Genomic DNA, 24,217 nt, shown 5'->3' with positions numbered 1-24,217 from the left:
CCAGATGCCTCTTACCCAGAGTAAATTTCAAGATTTATTTTGAGGACTCAGACCCTTCTCTGTAATTTATTTTCTGTCAGGGTTTGCCTTTGCAGCTTGCCTGGTACTGAGAACTGACAGCATTTTCTTCGCAGTTTCTCGCAGCTTCCCAGCGTTTCAATGATTCAAACTGCATTACAAGATCTATGAAGCCTATACGCTAGTTCTCATTGCTAATTGTGGTAGTTTGGGATTTTGCACATTAGCATTGCTTTTTCAGTGATCCTATCATTTGTAGACTCAAATTACCTATTCCATTCTTTGCTCTGGGGCAGACTGGATATGCCCAACATGTTTGTCTAACCACTCCATCACTTCTAAGGAAAGAACCCGTACGCTTCTAACAGCATCTCGGCTCATACACTTCTACGGCTGTTTCCCGTCAGACAATACAACCAATGCAAACAACCGACAAAACACCCACCACTCTCTTCGTAATCACACCTAAGAAAGCATTTTGAATCAGGAAAATACGGTTGGTAGAAGCTGTCAAGAACTCAGCTACCACAGCGATCCCAGTGCCAAGGTCAGCACCTGGCCCTGCTGATGGCAGCCTGCCCTACTCTCAGGACAGAGATCCTGCAGGCTATGGCAGCATCCAGCCCCTTGCTATTTGTACTGAACATCCGTATTAAAGTCAAGCCTAAATTCTCCTTCCTGCACCTTATGCATAATGCTATGTCAGAAGCCAGAACTCATCCCTACCCTCACACATGTCCCACAGCCTCTTGGCTACAGCGATGCAGTCCCGCTGGTGCTCCCTTAGGTCTGCGAGTCTCCTCATTTTTGGAGGTGTAAGGAACGATACAGGCGTGAAAGCCTCAGGCTGAGGGTTATGAACTCTGCACCTCCAACTGGCTGGGCAAGTCCAACAATTACAAGGCATTATATAAATCAAGGGGCCAAGCACCACCTTCGTTTCCCACAGACGTGTTCCAATATAAAGCAGCTGCAATTCCATTTTTCAAGGAGCCTGTGTGCATTTAGATGTGCTCGAGTCCTCACACATAATAACATACGAGCACAGAAGTGCGGCACAGAGCCCAGGCTGGAAGTTTTTCTAGATCTGCACAAGAGCTTGAGTTTCCAAACCTTGCTCTCAAACAGACTTTAAGGAGAAGGGACCGGGTTTGATTCTTCTTCGGTTTGCTAATGACTATTCTTTACCCTGTTACCTCCTGTGTGTTAACACACTACCAAATGTTCAGCCAAATCCGGATTGGTATTACAATAAATATTTAAACACATTCCAATTCTTTTCTCCTGTGAAGCTAGGGACAAGGCTTGCTCTTCAGTCATCCAAGACATAACACCCTCCCTCAGAGTGCACAGAAAGCACCTTGACTAGTAGCCTTCGCATTCAAGCACCATCTGAACGTTGTTTAACGTGCTCTATTCTTTAACCCGTGATCCTCATATTTTACTAAACTCATACACTGTTTAGTCAACCATTGCTGTTTCACCCATTATTCACTCTCATTAAATAATGAATATAGCTTCCACTTCTCGGCCTTTACTTTTAACATGCACAACAGTTATTAGGGGTTCTAACTAAAACTCATTTTGAGTCCTAGGCTTCTTAATTTTACCTCTACCAATGCATGACATTACTTTATCCTGCACCTTAAGCCCTTGTCTTTTTCACACATTTCCTTTATCTCAAAGGCCTGGATGATAACCTAGTTTGTTGCCTGGTTTGGGGCAGTTTTCTGCTTGGCCATTTACATTTTTCAAACTACTTTCTTTCCTGGGCTTTTCCAGCTTGAGTTGCTACCTACCAGTATGTTCAAACAGCATTCTAACCTATTGAGAATAAATTGAAGAAAGAAGATGAGATGAGTCCAACAATTCTCTGAAGACATTGGCATAAGGAATTGTGACCATTTTAGAGGACCAGACCACACTTACCGTTAGTACATGACAAAGCAGTATTGCTTTAGGAGTATATTAAATCCACTGAGTCAACAACTGTTTCTTATGTCTGAAGAAGACAGTCAAAACTTATTTTTCTCTGTAAGTATGTTTTCCTTCTCTGTGATTAAAACCATCTTAAAAGTATTTCACCATGTGAAATCAAATGCATTCCAGGCATATTTACTCTCACACCTAGAGAACAGAGTTTGGATACACCCCTTTGCATTACTGTAGGCAACGCATAAAAGCTTCAGAAATTCAGTCCAAAGACTTCTAAACCTGACTGTAGTAAAAATTACCCATTCAAGCCCGAGCACAGGTACATTTTAGGTACCTTCAGCTCAAAAATCTTAGAAAAAAAGTAATCATAAATTCTATGTGCGGTCAATTAAATTCACAGGAGACTGAAAAATCAGTAACAGTTACAGAGCTCTGAAAAAAAATATGGAGAGTTTAACAGAGTATTAAGACAGGCATTGACTACGGCTTTCTCAGCACGTTATATAAAAATACAGCATTTTGCCTGTTTTTATGGAGCTATTTCACAAAGAAACTTCTACATAAGCTTACCAATTACTCTGACCCTTAATAAGAAAGCACATTAACACATTCTGACTCAAGTAAGAATCCCATTTCACTTAGAGCTAAATTTTTCTGTATTTCATTAGGCCAAAGTATACTCACAGACAGTGAAGAGTGCTAAATACATTTTCTGTTTTCAGTGGCCTCATCATCATGAGCCCAGACTATATAAAAATGGTCAGTCTGAAGCTGCCTAAAATTCCAATACATCTGGTGTTTACTTTGGTCAGACACATTTGTTGGACCACACGCAGGAAATGCTAGATGAACACACAATGTCTATTAGCCACTTCTTTTCTTCTGGAAAGAAAGCCTGTGCAGAAAACATCTGAAATTTACCAAGAATGCCTTGGCAAAGTACTGGAAGCAAATCCAGTACTAGTTCTGCTATTGTTTTTAGCCATCAGAAGAAGGAAAAGATGCTCTACCTCTAACCTGATATTTAAAATGTGAGTCAACCGACTGAAAAGCAAAACGAAGAATTACTTTGTTATCTCTGTACTGCTAAATATCCCAGTGACAGTTCCTACAAACAATGCCGATATTTGAACAAAATAATTTCTGCAAGCAGGAAGCCCTGAAATGCTGCTTTAATATCTAGTACTTATAATTCATTTGGGGCAAATCCCACAGAGAAACAGTGGAGAGCTTTCACTATGAAGTCCAGTTGTTACTGGGATGTTATGCCCTTCATGCACTATGAGATGTATTTATCACCATGCTGGTTTTCCGACAGTTTAGCAACACCCACCACTGCCACCTGTGAAAAGAAAGAAGAAATGACTTCCTTCTTGAAACTACCAAGCTAATTAAATTTGTATTTTCTAGATTTTCTGCCATTGTTCAAACCAGTCTAAAGCAGAAATCTGCCTTTCTAATATTTTTTCTTCTTTTTCCAAATTCATTTTTGGTTGTGAGAGGAAATACAGATTACAGGACATGTTAAAATGTATGTGTAAATGTTTGCCAACAAATGGCAACAGCTTTCTAAACAAACTGGAAGAGTGTTGAAATATGACAACTTCCCATATAACATTGTTCTAAAATAGTCAGTACCAGATGTTAACACTGGCTATATTTCTGGGGCCATATACTTTTTGAAATATAAAAACAAATTCGATGGGGCACATGGAAAAGGGCACCTCTTGGCAAATACCTCCCCACATTGTACCAGTTCAAAAGATTTCAAGTTCAAGCAGTCTTTTCAAAATTAACCCCCCGATACATTATATTTCATACATTAGTTATCAGCAAGCTACCAGTAATTTTTTTTCTGACACTCCTTTCTCTGCTTACGTTCAGCTATCACTGGAAATCTCATCACATGGAATAAAGTTTACTGAAAACTTTTTATTGTAATCAAAAAGTGACATAACAGGGCTGTAATGTATTCTGCAAATCATTCTGCAGATATTTCATAACTGATACCAGCTTCTTCCGCCAGGCAATTAAAAAAAAATTCAAATGTGAAAATTTTCACAGTACAGTAAACTCCACCCAAACTAATTAACGGTGGTTAAAAATAAGATGCCCCAGCAAAACCTTTCATGTTACATGGTCACAACTCACAATTCTGTACAAAATGTTCACTTTTATAAAGCTCTGATGTAAAAATCAAATAATCAAGCAGCAATATTTTAAGTGCAGCACAGGGTCTTTCATGTCATTATTTACAACGCTTGAATTCGTTTACATTTTAACAAAATTTAATACAGATGACTTAGGAATTAAGTCAATTTTTTCTTATCTGTCATTCTATATAGTGACAGATTTAACTTTTTGGTCATCTTTCTCTTTATCTTTGCTCTTCTTTGATTTTTTCTTCTTGTGTTTGTGTTTTTGGCTTTTCTCCAATTCTGATTCATTTCCAGTGTGTTTCTTATGCTTCTTATGTTTTTTGTGTTTCTTGTGCTTCTTCTTCTCTTTCTTCTTTTTCTTTTTCTTGCTGTCTTGACTCTCTCCTGAGCTGGCACTGCTGCTGTGGCTTCGAGTTTGACTCTCAGAAGGGCTTTGACTACGACTGCGGCTAACACTGGGGCTGCTTTGACTTTGACTTCTGCCTGCTTCAGGCTGGTCAACTGTGGCAGGTGCTGCTGTATCCTCTTTAACCTTATCAACAGCTTTTTCTTTCAATTCTTTAGAATTTTTTCCTACAGTTTCCTCATCTTTTGCAGATACATTACTTTCACTGTCACTTTCATTGTAGTCTGGTACAAATGCAGCCTCATCAGTTTCTCGAGTTGGATCAGAAGACAGCCGTGAGGGGTTGCTTACCTGAGGCTTAGGCTTGACACCAGTTTTATCGTTTTGTCCAGTCATGTTTTCTTTCTCATTTTTTGCATCTGGTGATTCTTGTCTCAAAGGTGGCTTATTGCAACCCAACTCTTTTTCTTTATTGCTCTTAATTTCAGACACGTGCTTGTCCTTCTCCTTTTCTTTCTCCTCCTTCTCCCTCTCCTTCTCCTTTTCTTTCTCCCTCTCCTTCTCCTTTTCTTTCTCCTCTCCTTCTCCTTTTCTTTCTCCCTCTCCTTCTCCTTTTCTTTCTCCCTCTCCTTTTCCTTCTCCTTTTCTTTCTCCCTCTCCTTCTCCTTTTCTTTCTCCCTCTCCTTTTCCTTTTCCTTTTCTTTCTCCCTCTCCTTTTCCTTTTCTTTCTCCTTCTCCCTCTCCTTTTCCTTTTCTTTCTCCTTCTCCCTCTCCTTTTCCTTTTCTTTCTCCTTCTCCCTCTCCTTTTCCTTTTCTTTCTCCTTCTCCATCTCCTTTTCCTTTTCTTTCTCCTTCTCCCTCTCCTTTTCCTTTTCTTTCTCCTTCTCCCTCTCCTTTTCCTTTTCTTTCTCCTTCTCCCTCTCCTTTTCCTTTTCTTTCTCCTTCTCCCTCTCCTTTTCCTTTTCTTTCTCCTTCTCCTTCTCCTTTTCCTTTTCTTTCTCCTTCTCCTTTTCCTTCTCCTTTTCCTTTTCCTTCTCCTTCTCCTTTTCTTTCTCCTTCTCCTTTTCCTTCTCCTTCTCCTTTTCCTTCCCTGAATTTTTATCTAGAGGTTTGTGCTCCTCTAATGAACGCTTGGAATCATGAGTAGTTTTGTGATCTGACTGCTTTCGGTCACGTAGAGGACTGTAGCTGCTCCTTTTGGAATCTCCAGTGCCCTTTTTGGAGCACTCTGCTCGTTCATCTCTTGGTTTACTTTTTTGTCCTGATGTAGATTCTCTGTTTCGAGAAGGGGAGTCTTTTCTCCTTGCTAATTCACTTTTTTCATCTCTACGCTTGGAACTAGAATGCTCTCTGTTGCTATCATGGTCAGATTTTTTGTCTCGGTTAGGAGTAAAGTCTTTAGCAGTGGATCCACGGCCAGAATCATGTTTGTCTGAAGATCTACCGTCTTTGGAAGATTGAGAAATATTTTTTCCATTTCCTTGTTCAGTTGCACGTTCTGAGTGGTCTTTTTCTGGCTGAACACTGCTCTTTCTCTTCTCAGAAGCATCCTTGTCTGACAGAGAATGATCTCGCTCTTTGGTTTTCCCTTTTTCATTTGACATCGAACTTTTTGAACTTTTTGCATCATGCTGGGAGCTTTCATAACTCAACTCTTTTGTAGTTTTCTGTGTTTTCTCCAAAGGCTCAGTCTCTTTTTCGTTGTGTTTTACAGGATTTGAAGGCTTACTACTCACATTTTTTACAACACTAGCAGGTTTTCCTATGTTTGAAGGAGGCTGGGTAGATTTAATGTCTTCCTCTTCAGACTCGAAGTCATCCTTATCCCACTTTGACTGAGGAACCTGGATCATAATAATGACATCTTCAGCAGGAGCAGTTATATCATTATTATACTCCTCCATTGTCTTGATGACAGTTCGTTTTGTATCTGGCTTCTCTTCAGACTTTCTAACAGGGCTTCCTCCAGTAGAACTTGTACTAAGAAGAAAAAAACCCATACATTAATAAGGGGGTAGAGGTGCAAGCACAGCTGTCTTTTATAGTATTTTATAAAATGGCCTTTGTTTCACTTGTAAATCTTCAATATTTTTTTCAAAAGATACTCAACAAAGGAACAGATGAAAAAGGATGAGTCCACTGGCTAAGATTATGAGCAATCAATTAATTTAGTATCTTCCTACTATGCATTTAATTAACAAAGACATGAGATTATCAGATTGGGAACTGTCTGATCTGGTAATTCCTTGATGTCCTATTTCTATCAATAGTAGATAAATTAGATATATATCCTTGTTTCGACAAGTAAGCAAGCAATTAAGGAGCAATTAGGGGCTCAAAGCAGTACAGTGTATTGGCAACCAAGATGCTACTTCTGCAAGTTATAATTTCATGTCACTCTAACAGAAGAAGACAGCTACAGTACCTTGCAATTTTTAAAATACAAAACACTGCACTGTACAGACATATCTGTTATCCTTGCCTTTAGCATTAAGCTGAAGACAAGACAGAAAGGACACCACGAAGAGGCAATGTGTAGCAGTATTCAAAAGGGTAATGATTAAGAGGGAAAAAAAGACCCAGAAGTAAGGGTCAACCATATCACCCATGAATTAAGCTCATAACCTTTCCGTTCACTACAGACTGCTTGTTTGCTCCCACCAAATTTGATTTGGACCCAAGTACAGTTTAACTGAAAAGCTCAACGATGACTCACTCACTCACTGAGCATGGATTTTGTTTTTCCTTTCATTAGTTATAAGAAAGACATTACATTTTAGAGGGGAAGAAGGGAGAAAGCATAGGAAAAGAAACGATTAGGTACCTGGTATAATCTACAAGAGTTGAACCAGATCCATCAGCTGCTGTTACTTTTCTTCTCGCTTTTCCTTTCACTTTTTCTTGTTTAACTTTGCTGCTGCTTGGCTCAGCTTTCTCAACAGGTTCTTTCACGGGTGGCACATTTTCTCCACTCACAATCTTTTTGCCAGTTTCTCGGTTAAGTTTAATCTTTTTTGCAGGAGTGGTAAGAAAAGCAGATTTATCCTTTTCTGGAGTTCTCTCTCCTTTTTCACCATCAGGTTCAGTTTTTCCCTTTGGTGATGTTTTTGATTCAGCACTTTCTGGTTTAGAGGCCTTTATCGAAGTTGCTTCGTGTTCTTTATCAACCTTTTCATCTGCTTTTCTTTTTCTTTTTTCAGCTTTTGCATCAGAAGGTTTGCCTTTTTCAACAGTTTTTTTTGACTTGTCCTCTTTGTTGGAGGGTTTCTCTGACTTGACTTCTTTTGTATGGTCCTTCTTTGTCTTTTCTTCCTTGGCTGGTCTGGTTTCCGGGTGATCCTTTGTCACTTTTGGATGAACTTTCCGTGGTGTACCAGTAGCCTTCTCATCCTTTTGAGAGGAAGACGTTTTAACACTGTCTGCCTTTGGCAACTCTTCCTTCACTTTTTTCACAGGAGGTTCTATTCGAGGCGATTTTTCACGATCGGTGTCCACCTTCTCTTGGGAAGCTTTAGCTGGTTTTATTATATTGTCTTTTTTAGGAGGAGCAGCCACTTCTGCTTTCCGTTTTGCCTTGTCTATTTTTGCTTTTGGCTTATCCTTCTCTTTTTTCTCCTTTTCAGACACTGGTTTGAAAGCAATAGAATCTGCTTCCATAGGTTCATCTCTCACAGGTGTGGCATCATCTCTACTTGGGAGCATGAACAGAGAGTCTGTTTTAACATCTTCTGCAGTACCTGGTTCTCTTGGTTTTCTTGCACTGTCTAACAACTCAGCAGTGGGAAAACCTTCATTCTCATCCCCTTTTCTCCTCTTCCTGTGTTTTTTATGTTTATTTCCTTTGCCGTCTCCCAATGGATTTTCAACCTCCTTTTCTTTTGATTTTGTAGGATCTTTTATACCATGGCTCTCTCTTCCAGAAAGTTTTTCAGGGTAATTTCCAGCTATATTACGATTTCTATGGCTCTGCCCACCAGCATAATCCTCCCTACGTCCCCGAGCATATGGCGAATTCTCTCGTCTGGTTCCAGGTGGACCAAACCTATCCGGAGAAAAGTTCTCTCTATTTACTGGAGGTCGAGGTTGAGCACCAACAGCATAGCCCTTGTAGAACTTTTCATACCATTCTCTATAGTTCCTTTCCCATTCTCTGTATCTTTCCTTTTCAAAAGGATCTCTAAAGTCAACAGATCTGCCATAGTAAGCTTTTATATCATATGGTGGAACTTCTCTGTATCTGTTAAAATACTCCCTTTCTCCTTCCCCTTGTGGTATAGTCCGTTTAGTGGGAGACTGGCCTCTAAATACTGGAGACCTTGATCGAGAATGGTATCTTCTGTATGGAGGTGACCTTGACCTTGAACGGTGATAACCATGTGACCTTGACCTAGAACGATAGTTACGACTCTTCCCTTTGCCTCTTCTTGGATACGGAGGAGATCGCGAGTAGGAACGAGAATGGGAACGACTAAATGATCGAGAGTAGGAGCGGGAGCGGGAAGAACCTGATCTTGACTTGGAGTAGGTATATGAACTTCTAGAGTAAGATGAAGCACTATAGGGAGACTTGGACCTTAAAAAAAACACAACACAAAAAACAAAGAAGAAGTTAATTCAAAACAGTCGCTCTCCCCATTTTTTTTTCTCTCAATTCTTTTTTTTCCTCTCCACATGCTTATGTCAAAGCTTCTTTCAGCTGCTGACATAATGCTACTGCAAACTGAAGAACTTGAAAACATGTAAAAGTTTTTGCTTACAAGACGGAACAGTTGCTGCTTTGTTAGTGTAAAAACATACAGGAAGAGTAAAGTCTATATCCACTCACTTCTATTATATTGACTACCACAGCTATTGATTGATTTAAGGTGGTGTATACTGGCCTCTGCTGGTACACAAATGTACATTTTTTTTACTACTCAGCAACTACAATGCAATGCAAATCATTTATGTTGCAGTAAGATGCAAAAAAAACGCAAGTCTTAATGGCTACAGTGCAGTACCAAGTATCAAGAAAATATGAGTTTGTCTGAAGACAGTAAAGCTCAATTCTAAAATGCCAGCTTAAACAATTTAACTTCACTGCTTATTTGGCAATCTGTACAGGATACATAATACTTTGTATTGCAACATTACATGCCGTAAAATTTAATAAACTTCTAGCCAGATGTCCTAGCAAAATTTTGCACATATTTCTAGTTCTAGCCAAGGCAAGTGACCTCATTTCAAGTAAAACGATATGTAAAAGCTTTTAAACAGCTTCTAGTAATATTATGAATCAATGCCATTACTCTTAATAAAGATATTGACAACATTACTAATAGACATTCAGACTATTAGTAACAAACATTACTAATAGTTATTCAGGCTGCTGCCCAAGTGAATTTTTGGGATAGAAAATGTAAACTATCCTGAGTATTTTCCTTTACAAGTTTTTCTTTCGTTAATTTTTAAAGAACTATTTCACGTTAATCTGCACATACTCATTAGCATCATTCTTCCTCTGAAAGTCCTTCAACAATTTAAGAATTCATTATAAACACATCTGATCTTTTAAGTCCTAAGAAAAATTTAACAATGTAAACAAGATACTAGCGCAAGCCACCAGTTTGCAGTCCAGGTTAAAATCTCTCCGTGTATCCATATAAGATAGACAAAAGAGGAAATGAAGACAATTTCTCTCACCTATCTCCTCCAAAGTGCACTGAAGTAATGGTTACAATCAGAATAGGGAGACAGAGAACATCTAGCAACTACACTTAATTCACTTTTTGGCCTCCTCAAGGTTGTCAGGAGGTGAAGGATGGTTATAGAGATGCTTTAGTAAGAGACACCTGCTTCTTAATAACTGCTGCCAAATGATAACTATCAGTCAACTGCAAGCTCTGCTATATCTGAGCTACGTAGGAAACTCCTGTCACTGCTAATCCCTTGAATTATCCAATCCATCTAAAGATAGTGAGGTGGAGTGGAACTCCTCCTGATTCTTCTAGACAATCTGCTTCTCCATTACGGACATGTAAAGCAGTTACCTGGAAAACGAACGCCTACGCTCCTTTTGAATCTTTTTATATTCCATCAATTCCTTAGCAAAATCATTTGTAAACTCATCAAGTTTGGACTTTTTCTTTTCCCTGTTAAAATAAGTTTGACCTTTATTACAATTATAGTTTGACCTTTATTACAAAAAGACATCAAGAAACAAAACATGGCCAATATGAGAAAATGTATACTGCATGCAAATGCAAAAGGTGAACATCCTATTTATGCAAAAACAGTTTAGAATTCCTACGAGTTTTAGGGAAAGTTTTAGAGTTACATTTGTCTTTAGTTTTGCATGTTTACCATCCACAATGAAAATGTATATTGGAAAAAAATGTTCTATATGTAACTTTTGCTTATGTCAGACGCACTTTAGTGTAACTGCAGCCCGATATGCTATTGAAATACAAAAATGAAAAACAACACAACTTCATTGAGCCAAATACTTACTCCTCTTTAAGTCTCCGTTGTTCTCTGTAAAACTCCTCCCTAGATAAAGGAGGTGCTTGTGTCGTTGGGATGGTATTTGAATGAGCCGTTGGTACTGCTGTTGGTACCCAAGCTGATGACATGTTTGCAGGAGCTGGGGGATATCCTGGAGGGGGGACAGTGTACCCAGCTGATGGAGGCTGACCAGGTGGAAACTGAGGAGGAAACTGTGGTGGTGGTACCCCCGGTGGAAGAGGAAGTGCATGGGGAGGTGGAGGATACAAGGGAGGTGGAGGCACAGGCACAAAGACTGGTGCTGATGCTGGCAGTGTTGGGGCCTGAGTCCTTTGTGTACGTTCACTATGCGGGCGTCCTCGATTTGAACTTCTAAAGAAACCCAAAAACATGTGTCACTGTTTGTTACACTCTGCCCTGATTTTAAAGAGGAAAGCGAATGGAAGCAGGAGAACAGTGGGGAGTACTTCTTGAACTTAAGTGTTTTTCTCCCTGCTTTCTGTTCATTTGGGTCTACACACATTTCTTGATCCTCATACTTGCTTTCCATATTCTCACCCCCAACAGTTCCCCCAGTCTTCTCTGCTTATACTCAGCTTTGCAACTGTGGATGGAGGCTGCCTATGCTTAAAGAAGACTCCTATTTCACAAGTGCCAAGTGCCCACCGCTCCTCTGCCACTCCTTGATATACTTAATACTTCAAACTTCTGATCTTCAAAGTACTGCACAAATATTAACTAATCTTCTCTTGAACTTCTTTTTAACATCTTCCACATAGGCTTTCTACGTTGTTGCCTCATGATGATGCATTTGGCCTGTTCTTGTCCCTGAATTGTTGTTATTTTCTTGCTTACTGAATTTGAGATTTTAGATAATCTGTGAGATGGATCCTCATTTTTGTTTTAAGATTTTATAAAGGTAACGCACACTTACAATCTATCTATAACAAATGTATACCAGAATGAAGGACAAACTTGACACTACGATTAATAAATAAAACGGACTCCTCTCTCTCCAAGTAAGAGAAAGCAGCTTGCCTGTTTGAGAGGCCTAAACTGAAGAAACTCCAGATTGTCATAAAATCAGAGCATTGACTTTTCCAACAATTTGCTCAGTCACTATCAACTAAGTTGTTAAAAAATAATGTTGGAGGCCAAATTCTATTGCGAAATCAATTTTGTCAGCCATATTCAGCCAGTAATCAAAAGGGTGGCTTTTCATCTGATCCTTTAATTATATTTAACTTGTTCATATAGTTACAGTCTCCTGAAAAAGTATTAATTTTTCAGAGTCCTCTTCAATTATGCACTGGAGTTTTCTTTTAAATAGTCTTACTGGAAGCACAGATCCCCCTCTTGTTAGAGCTAATTCAAATAAAATCATTTACAAATTAATTATCACTTACATTCTCCACAACTATCTGTACATACTTATTTCATTATTAATCAGCTGTTGTATAAGTTATGTGACACTGCCTAATTGAACAGGTTACAAGTGATAATGTATTAATTTCTGTAGAATATACTTACAGTTCCCAACCTGGCCTGCCGCCTGCCGAGCGAATTGTACCGGCTCTCATGGGATGACCTTTTGGATTGGATAGGAAAAAAATCCCATTCAGTTTATCCGAAGATTTTTTTTTAAAAAGAAATTCTAAAGCTGCAGATATTTACCAGTTGTGGGTATTGATTGTCCTTGTGGGCCCAGAAGACTTTGTAATGCTGGTTGTCTTAGTACAGGAACCTGATAACCCTTGTGAATAAATGCAAACTGTTAGAAATAGGCTCTAACAAAATACAAGAATCACTGTATTTGTTGAAATAAAATTTACCTTTTCTTCCAACAAACTGCTGATTGACAGAGGGGAAGATTTAGAAAGTTCAGCGGCGGTCATCAGAGCAGGAGGTATAACAGCATCTGCGTCACTACAGAAAAAAAACCAACAAACCAAATACACCGTTTTGAAATGCTACTTGAAATATAAAGTCAAAGGTAAGAAAAGGCTGACTACTGTAAATTGAAAAATGAACTAAAAAATAATCTTCATCAGATTTACAAATATAAAGTTGGTCAATTCCAAATGAAGTACTAAAGTCAGTTTGGACTACTGGTATTTAAAGAGGAAGTTCAACGGCAAACTATTTTATTATGCTAGTTGCAAAGGAAAGGCTTAGAGTATGTATAACCCCCACACTGAAACTCATTTTGGAAGATACAAGAACAAAAATTCTATTAGGAAATATGTTTATGTGCTAGTTCAGAGGCTGCCTTCGAGGTTCTTTTAAATTGTGATTCTTTGTCCTCAAGCTGTCCTCCTGTGCAGCTAAGCCTGACAGTCTTCTCGACAGAGCAATTATTTATATTCAAGGCATAAAGTTGAAAGGATATAAACCCTAAATAGTAGTTAATATTTTCAGTATATTTTCATTGAACTTCTTTGGGTTGCAAACTTAGACTTTTATGTTTGTAAATACTTTAAATTTACAACATTTTAAAGAGCTATTATCCAAATCTGCATGTGTCACTGACTACGTTATCTGTATTACTGATAATGATTCTGACTTATCATAAAAATGATTACAGAACTACTTTAGAAAAAAGTAATGTCAAAACACCCGGTTAGTTCTACCTGTAACTGAACTTGTATACTTTTCATGAAAACACCATCTCCCCAGTAGTAAAGGAAAATTAATACACTCAACCAGAAGGTTTGACGTGATAACTAGATGAATACTTTAGGAACTGATTGTCATTTAAATAAAGGGCTGCTAGGGAAACAAATGTTCCTCTTACAAGGTAAACCTGTACTGAATGACTGATAGGGTATCAAACAAGAAACAATTCTGAGAAAGTCCTTAAATAAAGTACACTTCCAACTTATCAAAGTGTCCTCATTCAAACTAAAAACAAAAAGCAGAACTTCCACAACTATTTGGAACTGTCATTAATGATCCATAAATCACTGAGAAGTTCGAGAGGAAGAATCTAACTTCAGCATCTTGACGTCTTTTACATTTGCGTTGATCTACAGATTTACTTACTGAAAAGGTCCATCTGGCTTTTCAGCGCGGAGAGACAGGGACACTGCTGGAGGGAGATCAGAGACAATGACAGAAGACGGATTTACTGGCAGCGCAGCTGCCACGGGCTGACCAGGGGCCAAAGCAGCAGAATGAGAAGACAGAGAAGCTAATGGAATCATTAGTGGATCTTGCTGTCTGGAAATTGTTGGCCTCATTAGAGGCTGCAGGTTGCGTGTTATTGTTTGTCTCATCAGTGGTGGTGGAGGTGGTGGTGGTGGTGGCTGCTGCTGTTGTTGCTGCTGAATCTTACGGAGTCTTTTGGTGTAGCCAGTTTCATTTTTGAAGTTGTTCACAGCCTATACGTGGAAAAACATTTACAGAAGTCGTACAAAAATTCAGCAAATGTATGAAAAAAACTTTCCAAGGAGTAAAATTACTTGTGTACTCTTGTAAATGTATTTTTATTTAAAATACTTAACTTCAGTGTTAACACTGAATCCAAAAGTGAGGCAAGCATGTTAAATAACATATTGACCTGAATTTACGTGACTGCCTCTAAGGAGCTGTAAGCTTCTGTGTTAATGGATAATATATCTGAAAAGTAAATTTAGCCTTACTCAATTTAGAGTTAAATTAGCATTTTCTTTCCCTTCTTCTTTTTCTTTTCTTTCTTACAAATAGACTTTTCTTATGAATAATGTACGTAAAAGTGATCATGTTACCTGGCGTAAGAACTTGTTGGCAATTAAAGCATCAGGAGACACATCTGTTTGATGACATGTTGGGCATGTATGTTCCTCAGATTCCAGTAATGCTGTTCTGATACCTGTGAATCATTACAATCATCAACATAATTTTTTAGACAAACTAAGAAAATTTTGTGGGCTCTAATCAATTATAAAACCACGTGCGTGATTAATGAGTGAATATGGTCTTGAATTGAGATCATAAAGCTGTAAATGTTCAATAGTATATGCAGCAAATAACTATACAGTTTTGATATTTCATTACTATAACATTTGAAGCTGCAGAGTAGACTGCTTCTTGCCATTTTGACTAGTCCTTTTTCCCACTACCAGTCAACCAACCATAAGGTTAACAAATAAAACATTTCTAAAAAAAGTTTAGGTTCTAAAGGTTTTAACGAACTCTCCCTAGAAGGTTAAATATCTAACTACCCACTTGTTGCAATCCACGGTAAAACTGAGTTGAAGTCCACAGTAGTCAGAGTTGGCTATATAATAGTAACATTTTATTTAATGAGAGAAAAGTCTGGAGACAAAGTAAATGCATTCACTATCTAACACCCTAATCACCTGCACAATTTTGTACACTTCTCATACTCCTCTTTCTGCATGTAGAAAGGATTTAACTAGATACTTAAAAAGAGGAAAAAAGCCTGCTTTTTTTTTTTTTTTTTTTTTTTTTTCCTTTTATACCAGAGAAGTCCTTTCTTATTCGGGCTATTCTAAAGCATTAAATAGAGCTAGTAACAAACTAATCTCGTTAGCTCCTATTTTTGCTTTCAGGTTTGATGATCTGAATTAACAAACGTGGGAGTAATACTTACATTCATCACAGTAACTGTTTCCACAGCAGGGAATAACAACCGCATCTGTCATTATATCTTTACAAATCAGACACAACAACTCATCTGGAATAGGATCATCTTCTTCAGAGGAGGAGGATGGATCCTCTGGCAAGAAAGGAGGCTTCTCTTTCTTTCCTATAGCATAAGCTTCCCTGGGGGGAGAGGAAAAATAAAATAATTTGAAGATGAAGAAATTTTGAAGAAATCGAAGAAATTTGAAGAATTTGAAGACAACTTTTCCAAGCTTTGGACTTTATCAAAGAATTTTACAATCAGCCTTTTAAAAACATAGGCGTTTAATTCAAAATACTTTTCTACAGTCACAACACTAGAAGAGGGAGTGTCTATCTATCCTTTCTGGAGAATTCTCCCATGCATTAGCTCAACTGAGATGAGAAATTAGCCTAGACCAGAAAAACAACTGACAGCTGGAAATTCTGTGAAATGAATCCCTTCTGTGCCAGAGGGTAAAATCTAAGTTGTAGGGTCAGGATAAATTTAATCTCCAAGAAATGACACTTTTCTAAATTAAAGTCATCGACCTTGCAGCTTCTACAAAAGGAGATTCAGAAAACAACAGAAAACAGAAGTACTACCAAACTCTTCTAAAACTGGAATAGAAGCAACTGCTGTCCTCAGCACAGTAGGATGTCCTTAGCTTATACCAACAGGAAAAACGCTGTTTCACATGTGAGACCTGACAGTCAAAGGGGGAGGAAACATTTTGGTCCACCTGATAAATTCCATACTTACGCATCAATTGTTGGTATTGCATATTTTCCAGTGTTTGTTAGCATAGCACCCTTTGTGTTAGGATCTTTCACTTCCATCATGAAACTTCTGGGAATTCCTGTGCTCTTTTTAATCCTGGGAACAGACTCAAAATTTTTGTCCTGTTAAGAAAAGAAATTCAGACATATTTCATCCTAAAAGTCGCACTTAAATGACATTTCAATGACTACTCTAAGCAGCAAAATCTTTTAATCCTCTCCTTTTCTCTAACATGAGGACTGCATGGTTAAAATATTTATTTTCATAAACGAATACAGCCAGGATGTTTCAAAGGCTTAGCATCATTTTGAACTGAATAGATATTCATGTGGCTTAACTTCTGGCTCCTTAGGGGTTAAACATCCCCTAACTTACTATTCCATCAGGACAGAAACATTCATAGTACAAGTCAGACTGCAAGCTTATTTCAGTGCTTTGAATCAGTCACTGAAGAAACTTAAATTCACCTCTATGTATGAAGGTTCAATTCATACCTCATGCCTATCTTTAGTGACTAATGCTAACTGTCATGAATACTTAACCAGAGATAGTGTAATTAAAACATGTAAATCTTCAAAAGATTGGGTCAAGAGAAATATCCTCTCCTCTTGTAATACGAAGTATTAACAAATGTTAATGGTCATTTAAAAGTTAAAGAAAAAATTCCAATTAAACTGAAAAGTATCAATATATGAATGAAAGTACACAGAAAAAAATCTATGGACATATTTAATGCCTATGACCTAGGAAAATTAGGCAGTTTTATGTTTGTAATTCCAGCTTTCTATTTACGTTTCAAGGGCTTTGTAATATTGTCTTACAACCTCTGTATCTCACCTCAGGAAAAATGATTCTTAATATGAATGTTGATGTATTTAAGTAACTAAAGTAACTTAAGTAACTAAATTAAAAAACAATAAAAACAAAACAAAACAAACAAAACTAAGTAACACCAGCAGTCCACTGTAATCTTACCCCATTTGTTGGGCAGTTCTTGATATAGTGGCCAGGTTTTCCACAACGAAAGCAAGTATATGATGGTGGAGGTGGACCCAAGGGTTTCTTCATGTAACTAAAAAAGTTTGGAAAAAACAAAAAAATAAAAAGGTACACATGTGTATCTCCCCTTAGAGCAAACAACTCTACAATTTTTTCACAATCTTCAAAGAACAGATTTGACTTCAGCAACACTTACTTGATTGGATCATATTCATGGCCAGACTGTGACATCATAGCTTTTATTTTATCTTCTTCGGAAGCATTGGCTTCAGCCAGATTGGCAGTCTGTTTAACAGGTAATTATTTGACACACACATTAGAAACACATTTAAGTCCACACAGCCAAAGACAACACCACTCATCCAATCCTGTAAAGAGCAGCACAACTCTAGCTGAGGTTGCATGAAACAGCTGCTTATACAAAATATATTTGTCCTGAAGATGTTCTGGGGAGTCCTTATGCCATTACATGATGTTTATGTGCCTGTTAACCTACTTGAAGAGAGCATTCTTGGGCACTCAAAACCTTAGGCTCTGTTTGTACCTTACATAAAGACTTGTGTAACCAATCCAATTTTCTTCAATACAAAGTGGACTGAAGCTATGTGTAAGAACAAACAAACAAAAACCCCAAAACAACAAAAAACCCCACCAATATCTAGTATTTTTCAACCAATTTTATGCTCCAGACTATTTGAAGGAGAAGATATCCACTGTACATTCAATTCAGAAACACGGATGCCAAGTACTATTATTTACATTTTGCAGCATTACAAGGACACACAACTTGCTGTTGCGAAGCTGTTTCTGCTTGCTGAAATTCAGCTTCTAACACATAAGCATTAAAAGGAATCAAGCTTTTTATAAACCCCCAGCAAGAAAAAAGACTTTTCAGTAGAAATTTGACCATAACGTACTGTAGAGTCCAAGCTGCATGTTCCTCCCAACACAATTCTTCATACTAAGTGCTTGAACTACAAGCAATAATGAAGGTTTTTTTTTTCAAGTTGATTGTGTCCTTTTAACACACAAATTGTAATATAAACCTTATCTAGAGCTGTATTTTCTAATCATTGAAGCTAGCTGATTTTTAAGCAGTATTTGTTAAAATGTTTTTACACACTAGTCCAGATACAAGCAGGGTCTAAGGGAGTGACTGTAAATTATTTGAACCTTCAAGCACCTATCATTCAGATCAACCACTCATGTTCTTGGTTTTATATGCATTCATTCACAAAAGCAACCAACTAGTTTCAACATTTTATTAAATGGTTGTTTCATATACACAGTTTTTCTCAACATTAACATAATCCAGATCGACATCTATGAAACCGTTTCCATGAACATTTACAGAAAACTTTTACAAATACTTGACTAATTTGTTTGAACCCAAACGGTTTACAAAACACATCCAAAACCCACAAAACATTATTAGGAATAGACCAAAATTCAAATATGGCATTTAATACATAGTAGTAATAAAACAGGAAACTGTTAACACATTGCCTCCAGGCTAAGCCAGTCTGCACTGAAGAGGTTAGGGTACGTAACAGTTTTGAGCTGCTTCGTTATGTTCCTGTGTTTTTCTAAAATGTTCAGATTTTGTTGAAAACTTAAATGTGCACACCGCTTGGACAGTTTCTCACAGTTTAGAATAAAACTTGACATGAGTTCACAGAACCAAGGACATGTTTAGGGACAGCACTAATGGAGACCAATTTCTTTAGGTGGCTACATTCCCTTTTTTTTTTTTTTTTTGGCCAGATGTATACAATTTAATTTCTGCAGTGGGTAGGGGAAAAATTTACCAGTGGGAAGACTTCTCTTTCTTGGACATGAACTCCAGCTTTTCTTTTCAGAAGAACAAACTCTAGCTACTCTGCATTAGACCCTGCCTTCTCTAATCTTTGTAATTTAAAGACTGGTAGTTTAATTGGCTAGAACTAAGCCTTTTCCAAAGTGCAATCACTAGTGCTTTCCCAGACAAAGTTACACATTATTGAGCAAAAAATGCAAGCAGTTTCATATCAAAACATGGCATTACAACAATTTCAGAAGGTCACGTGCTAATATGCCACACATACACATTGGTATATTCCTATAAACAATTAGGTACATTTACACAATTTACAGTCTGTGTTCAAACAAATTAGATCGTGTTGCCCACTATATATTCTACAACTTATGAAACTGTGCAACATTCAAGAATGGATCTATATCTATGAAGACTAGAAATTCAAAAAAAAACATGCAATTGTCCATGTTACAGAAATGTTTGTATTTTGGCTGTTGCAAACCCCCCTGAAATGTCCATAACTTACAGCCAATTAAATTCTTCTGTAAAAATTGTGTTAGTTTCCAACGAAAAATTAACGAAACGTATGAAAAACGGTAAACAGCTTCTGAAGTGCTTCTTCTTTGTGTCTTGAAGATGAATAATACTGCAACATTATGTTGAGGCTGATAAGGTACTCCCCTTCAATCTTCCCAAACTGGGTACTACTCTTTACAGGATAGTATCAAATTTTACACACATTTTAAAGTTAAAATAAATACTTTAACTTATTAAAAATTAAAGTGTTGTGGTTTTTTTTTTTCAAATTACAACAGTAAGCCAGCTATAGATCACAATATAAGATTTAAAATAGGAAGCAAACACTTTTTTTTTTAAATATTTGACAAGAATATATATATATACCTTAGTAAGCTGGGCCAGAGAAATAGATGCAGAAGAGTCATCAATCTGTTCACAAAAAATTAAACACATATTCAAGTTCTACAATCAAAACATAGCAACAGTTAACCTCTACTGTAGTCTGAAAGTCTGCACTATATCATCTGTGTCTCTCTGGAAGAGGCATTTCTAACCTAGTGTAATTTGTATTTGTTCAAAACAAAGTCCAGACTTACAAGAGTTTAAGAGTGTCTATACGGTTAACGAGAAGAAACTAAAACAACCAAACCAACTGAGATCAACTTATTGCTCAAGAGTATCTCAGAGGGAATTTTGTCAAATGCTCACAGCTGCATAAAAGTCAAAGGGGTAAGGAAACTGTCAATTTTCTGCTAAAAAGATTTTTTCAAAAAAAATATTTGAGAAGGAAGCATCACTACAGGAAACTTATTTTCAGTGTAATTTGTAAATCAATTGCGTAACGTTTCATCATTTTTAAATGCACAGGGTTATGTTTTTGTGAACACAGTAGCTGCCTGTGAAAATAAAGCACTGGCATATTAGCTCTGAACCATGAACTCTGCCCCTCGTTTAAAAATGCCAAACTCACCACACCCCACAAAACCCTAATAAAAATACCAATCCAAAACATCAGTCATAAAAACAACCCATCACTTTGCCTAGATAAAAACCCAAACCTCCTTAAATCATTGAAATTAAGGTGTTTACCATGATAAAGTAGTCTATAAAAAATGAGAAAACTAATTTCTAGCATTATTTATTATTAGACCACATACTATGAATTAGTTTGGAAAGTGTGAGTATTCAGTATTCTCCTTGCTATCAGACCAAAAATAGTTTTCAAATAGCAGCCTAGTACTAAATGCACAAGAGCAAGAAACATAAAGCATATTATTGATAATGAAAGATGGATTCAGAACATAATCCTGTCATTTTTTTTCTATTGCAACCACTCTCCTCACTCTCAGCTACCTACAGGAACAGCTTGCAGGAATGAGCTCTTAAGGCCACTAGTTAGCAATGGACTGCTGTGGTTATTGAGAACCAACACCGAAGTGTAGTTTTTCCACAACTGAAAACAGTAACTCCCTTTCCTTTTCCAGTATTATGAATTATTGAATTATGTCACAGGCAGCAGTAAGCTTACACCAGTTAACGCTATCAGAAAGACACTCCAAATTCTGCTTATTATAAGTTGTTCAAAAAAAGTAGAATAAAATTTCAGAATGTAAATTGAACAGCTCTCCTCAAGAGATCACAAAATTGATCAGAAAAGATTAAAAACCCTTCCCTGAAAAAACAAAAACCCAACACTCTTGTCCTCTACTACCTAACATGGTGGAAGAACTCAAGGCAATAGCTTTAGCAGACTGTAGGGGAAAAAATATCGACCCGCAGAAGATGTTTCCTTACTCCAGTAAAGCACTGGTTTTAGTTAATCATTCCTTCCCTATATGTTTGGGAAAACACATGAACATTACTATATTACTAACTGAACATATTTTTAAATTGTCCCTTTGAAAAGACCTAGATCTGGAATTAGAGACCTTTTTTCCACTGCAACTGTTACCAGAAGATTCAACTTCCGTTCTTTTCAGAAGATTTTGTACTTAGTTATGTTTAAAAGGATGTCTGATTAAGTATTCTGAAGCTTTACACCCCATACGTCACTCCTTTACATGTGGAAAAAAGAGGTCTCTCGAGGGAGGCACAACTGCTACCATTTTGTGTGTTTTCAGAGGCAACTAAAATATTAGGGAAGTTATCTATTGGAGCCTAGCAATCTAATGAGATATTAAACAGTCTAGTATTGACCAGTTACTGAAACAAAACGATTAATAAAATGTTAATTAGTGTTTATATTTTATTAGGAAACAGTATTGTTCAGCCTGCAGGCAACAGTCTAATTTCTTAAAGGAGATGATGGCACTCATTTCTACCAAACTGGTACCAAAAGCAGCAGACAGACAATGCACTATTGAGTAAGTGTGCCCAATGGCCATCTTCCAACAATCCTGCATTCTTTTCATTCTTTTTTTTTTTTTAATCTTTACATTTCCATTGAAGTAGTTCCTGCCAGTCCCTCAAATTAGTGAAGCAGAAACAAAATCTCCATGAATCTAGTACACAGCCCTAAGATAATACTGCAGAAGAATCAGAGAAAGAAAACAGAACTGAGAGCCAAATGTATTAACTCTCATTTCATACAGAAGACTAAACAGAAGCTAAAAAACAGCAAGCAGAAACTGGGACAGAAAATAGGGAAAAGGCTAGTTTTGCTGCTAGTGTGGTATATCCAAATTATAGTGGTTTCCTAAAACCCGAGATCTTAGCTAAACTGAAAATCCTGCCAGAAAGGATCGCAGTTGCATTCAATGGCACTGAAACAAGGGACACAACTGTGTGTTTATGCAGACTCTAAGGATAAACAGAGATGCTTGCAGTTGTTGAAATACTAATGCTAAAACAAAAAGGATCCACTTCCTTGATTGGCTGTAATAACAGCATGACACCACTACAAATTTGGAAGCATAAAATAACAGCTAACATAAAACAGCAACACAGTGAAAAAATGTTCAAGCCATAAGCTTTTGTGCATCCTTTTTGTTTTTCTTACTCACTTTAACTTTGCTGCTTATGCTTTACTGTTTAACAGTAATTGGTGAGCTTTCCAGTAATTTATTCCTACCACACTAAGATTCTGTCTCTACTTTGAAATACATACAGAAATACATATATTTAAAAACAAACAAAAACTTTAGGCCAAGATCTGAGCTGGCTTTAAAAGCAAATCTCACTGTGCTTCCAACACTAGAAGTGCCTGACACTGCAGTGTTTTTACAGTAATCTTTAATTTTCGTATCTAAGTACCCATCCATCTCCATACATATGTAAGACTTGTAAAGAGAGAGTTCCAAGGACGCTTCCACCCTCCCTATGCCTACCCACAGCCCAAATCAGGTAGTCAGAGCAAACAAGAGGGGAATATTTTTCCTTTCTCTTTCATTTACTTTAACCTGTTCTAACTAACACTAAGTCTTCCCCCCACCACTCCAGATACTTCTTTCCCATTTTTTTCTTTCTTTCTTTTTTATTTTTTGAGACGTCTATGTTAGCTTATGGTCAGATGCTACTTAAAAATGTAATACAGACATGCCAGGGAACACACAAGGCTAAAAGAATGTTAACTTTATTTATGAACATGTGATTTGTGTTTATACACATGCTAGTAAACAAAAAGGAAAATAACTGTTTTCAAGAAATAAAAACCCATCTGAATTAGATCAAATACTATAAACGTGGTTTACACAAATGCATTACATTAACTACTAGGGTCACTGGGCCAGTTAAACTAACTTGAACTCACAATGGGAGGCATTCATGTCGAAAAAGGAATTCGAACCAATCGGTGATAGAATTACGGATGTCAGATTCAGATTTAAGTCTTTTCAGACCTACATTTAAAAAGGTTTTCATCTGAGGTTGATTGCACACCACTCCATGGGAACCAGAGGCTGCATTCTTCACAGAACGCAGACACAGAGTTCATGAATTTCTAGATTAAGTTATCCTAACAGCTTAATGAGTGATCAGATCCAATGATCCAGGGTTAGTGTAATGCCTCACACCATTCTAGTGAAGAAAAAGCAGTTATACTTAAAATAAAGATGAAAAATAAAAAACACCGAGTAGTAATTTTTATACTGTAAGAACTATTTTGAAATCCGTAGTTATACATAATATTTGACCCAAGTGACAAATCAGTATCTAAGACCATTACCAATCAAGTATTTCCTCATGTACTTATCTATATTTTAGCAGCAGAGTAACAGCGTGTTTTCAAGCCTGAAGAAAAATGCTGCCCCCTTTTCCAAATGGAAATTCAAAATGGTGGTATACTAAAGGGAGGCTTAACCTTTGGGAAATTAAAGCAGCATCCAACCCTGAAGCCACCCAGATCCAAAAATATACTGCAGATGAAAGTTAAGAAAGATGACATGGACTTTATCCACAAATGCACCAGGCTCTAACCTTGTGCCAAATTTTTATACCAGGTTTTAGATATTTCCGCTTGCAGTCAAACTATTAAACTAAACTGTTTCATTAGATAAAGCAAAAAGACCAAACACAGAACTTTAGAATACCACTTTGTGTAGCAATGATATTCAAATTCATGTCTTCACATCTTTTCAAGA

The 24,217-nt window shown here is 37.2% G+C and overlaps 1 protein-coding gene across 5 annotated transcripts in view; it reads right to left on the bottom strand.

Moving 5' to 3' along the window:
- Positions 1-3,869: 3,869 nt before the first annotated feature.
- Positions 3,870-24,217, bottom strand: part of RBBP6 (RB binding protein 6, ubiquitin ligase) — a 31,615-nt gene continuing 11,267 nt past the window's right edge. For 2 of the 5 annotated variants that reach the window (XM_040574339.1, XM_040574340.1), the window contains 14 exons: positions 20,025-20,069; positions 17,523-17,611; positions 17,303-17,399; positions 16,310-16,449; positions 15,536-15,708; positions 14,688-14,791; positions 13,984-14,321; positions 12,774-12,867; positions 12,616-12,694; positions 12,472-12,529; positions 10,948-11,313; positions 10,488-10,589; positions 7,283-9,031; positions 3,870-6,438 (listed from right to left, as the gene is read on the bottom strand). In XM_040574339.1, coding sequence (XP_040430273.1) covers positions 4,893-6,438; positions 7,283-9,031; positions 10,488-10,589; positions 10,948-11,313; positions 12,472-12,529; positions 12,616-12,694; positions 12,774-12,867; positions 13,984-14,321; positions 14,688-14,791; positions 15,536-15,708; positions 16,310-16,449; positions 17,303-17,399; positions 17,523-17,611; positions 20,025-20,069 — 4,980 coding nt within the window. In that variant the 3' untranslated portion in view covers positions 3,870-4,892. The remainder of the gene's footprint in view (positions 6,439-7,282; positions 9,032-10,487; positions 10,590-10,947; positions 11,314-12,471; positions 12,530-12,615; positions 12,695-12,773; positions 12,868-13,983; positions 14,322-14,687; positions 14,792-15,535; positions 15,709-16,309; positions 16,450-17,302; positions 17,400-17,522; positions 17,612-20,024; positions 20,070-24,217) is intronic. The other 3 variants (XM_040574341.1, XM_040574342.1, XM_040574343.1) reach the window with 2 other exon arrangements.

Source organism: Cygnus olor, chromosome 15 (genome assembly GCF_009769625.2).
Source record: "Cygnus olor isolate bCygOlo1 chromosome 15, bCygOlo1.pri.v2, whole genome shotgun sequence".
Lineage (NCBI taxonomy): Eukaryota > Metazoa > Chordata > Aves > Anseriformes > Anatidae > Cygnus > Cygnus olor.
Note: the sequence above shows the minus strand (reverse complement) of the source record. Positions and strands in the feature narration are given on the sequence as shown.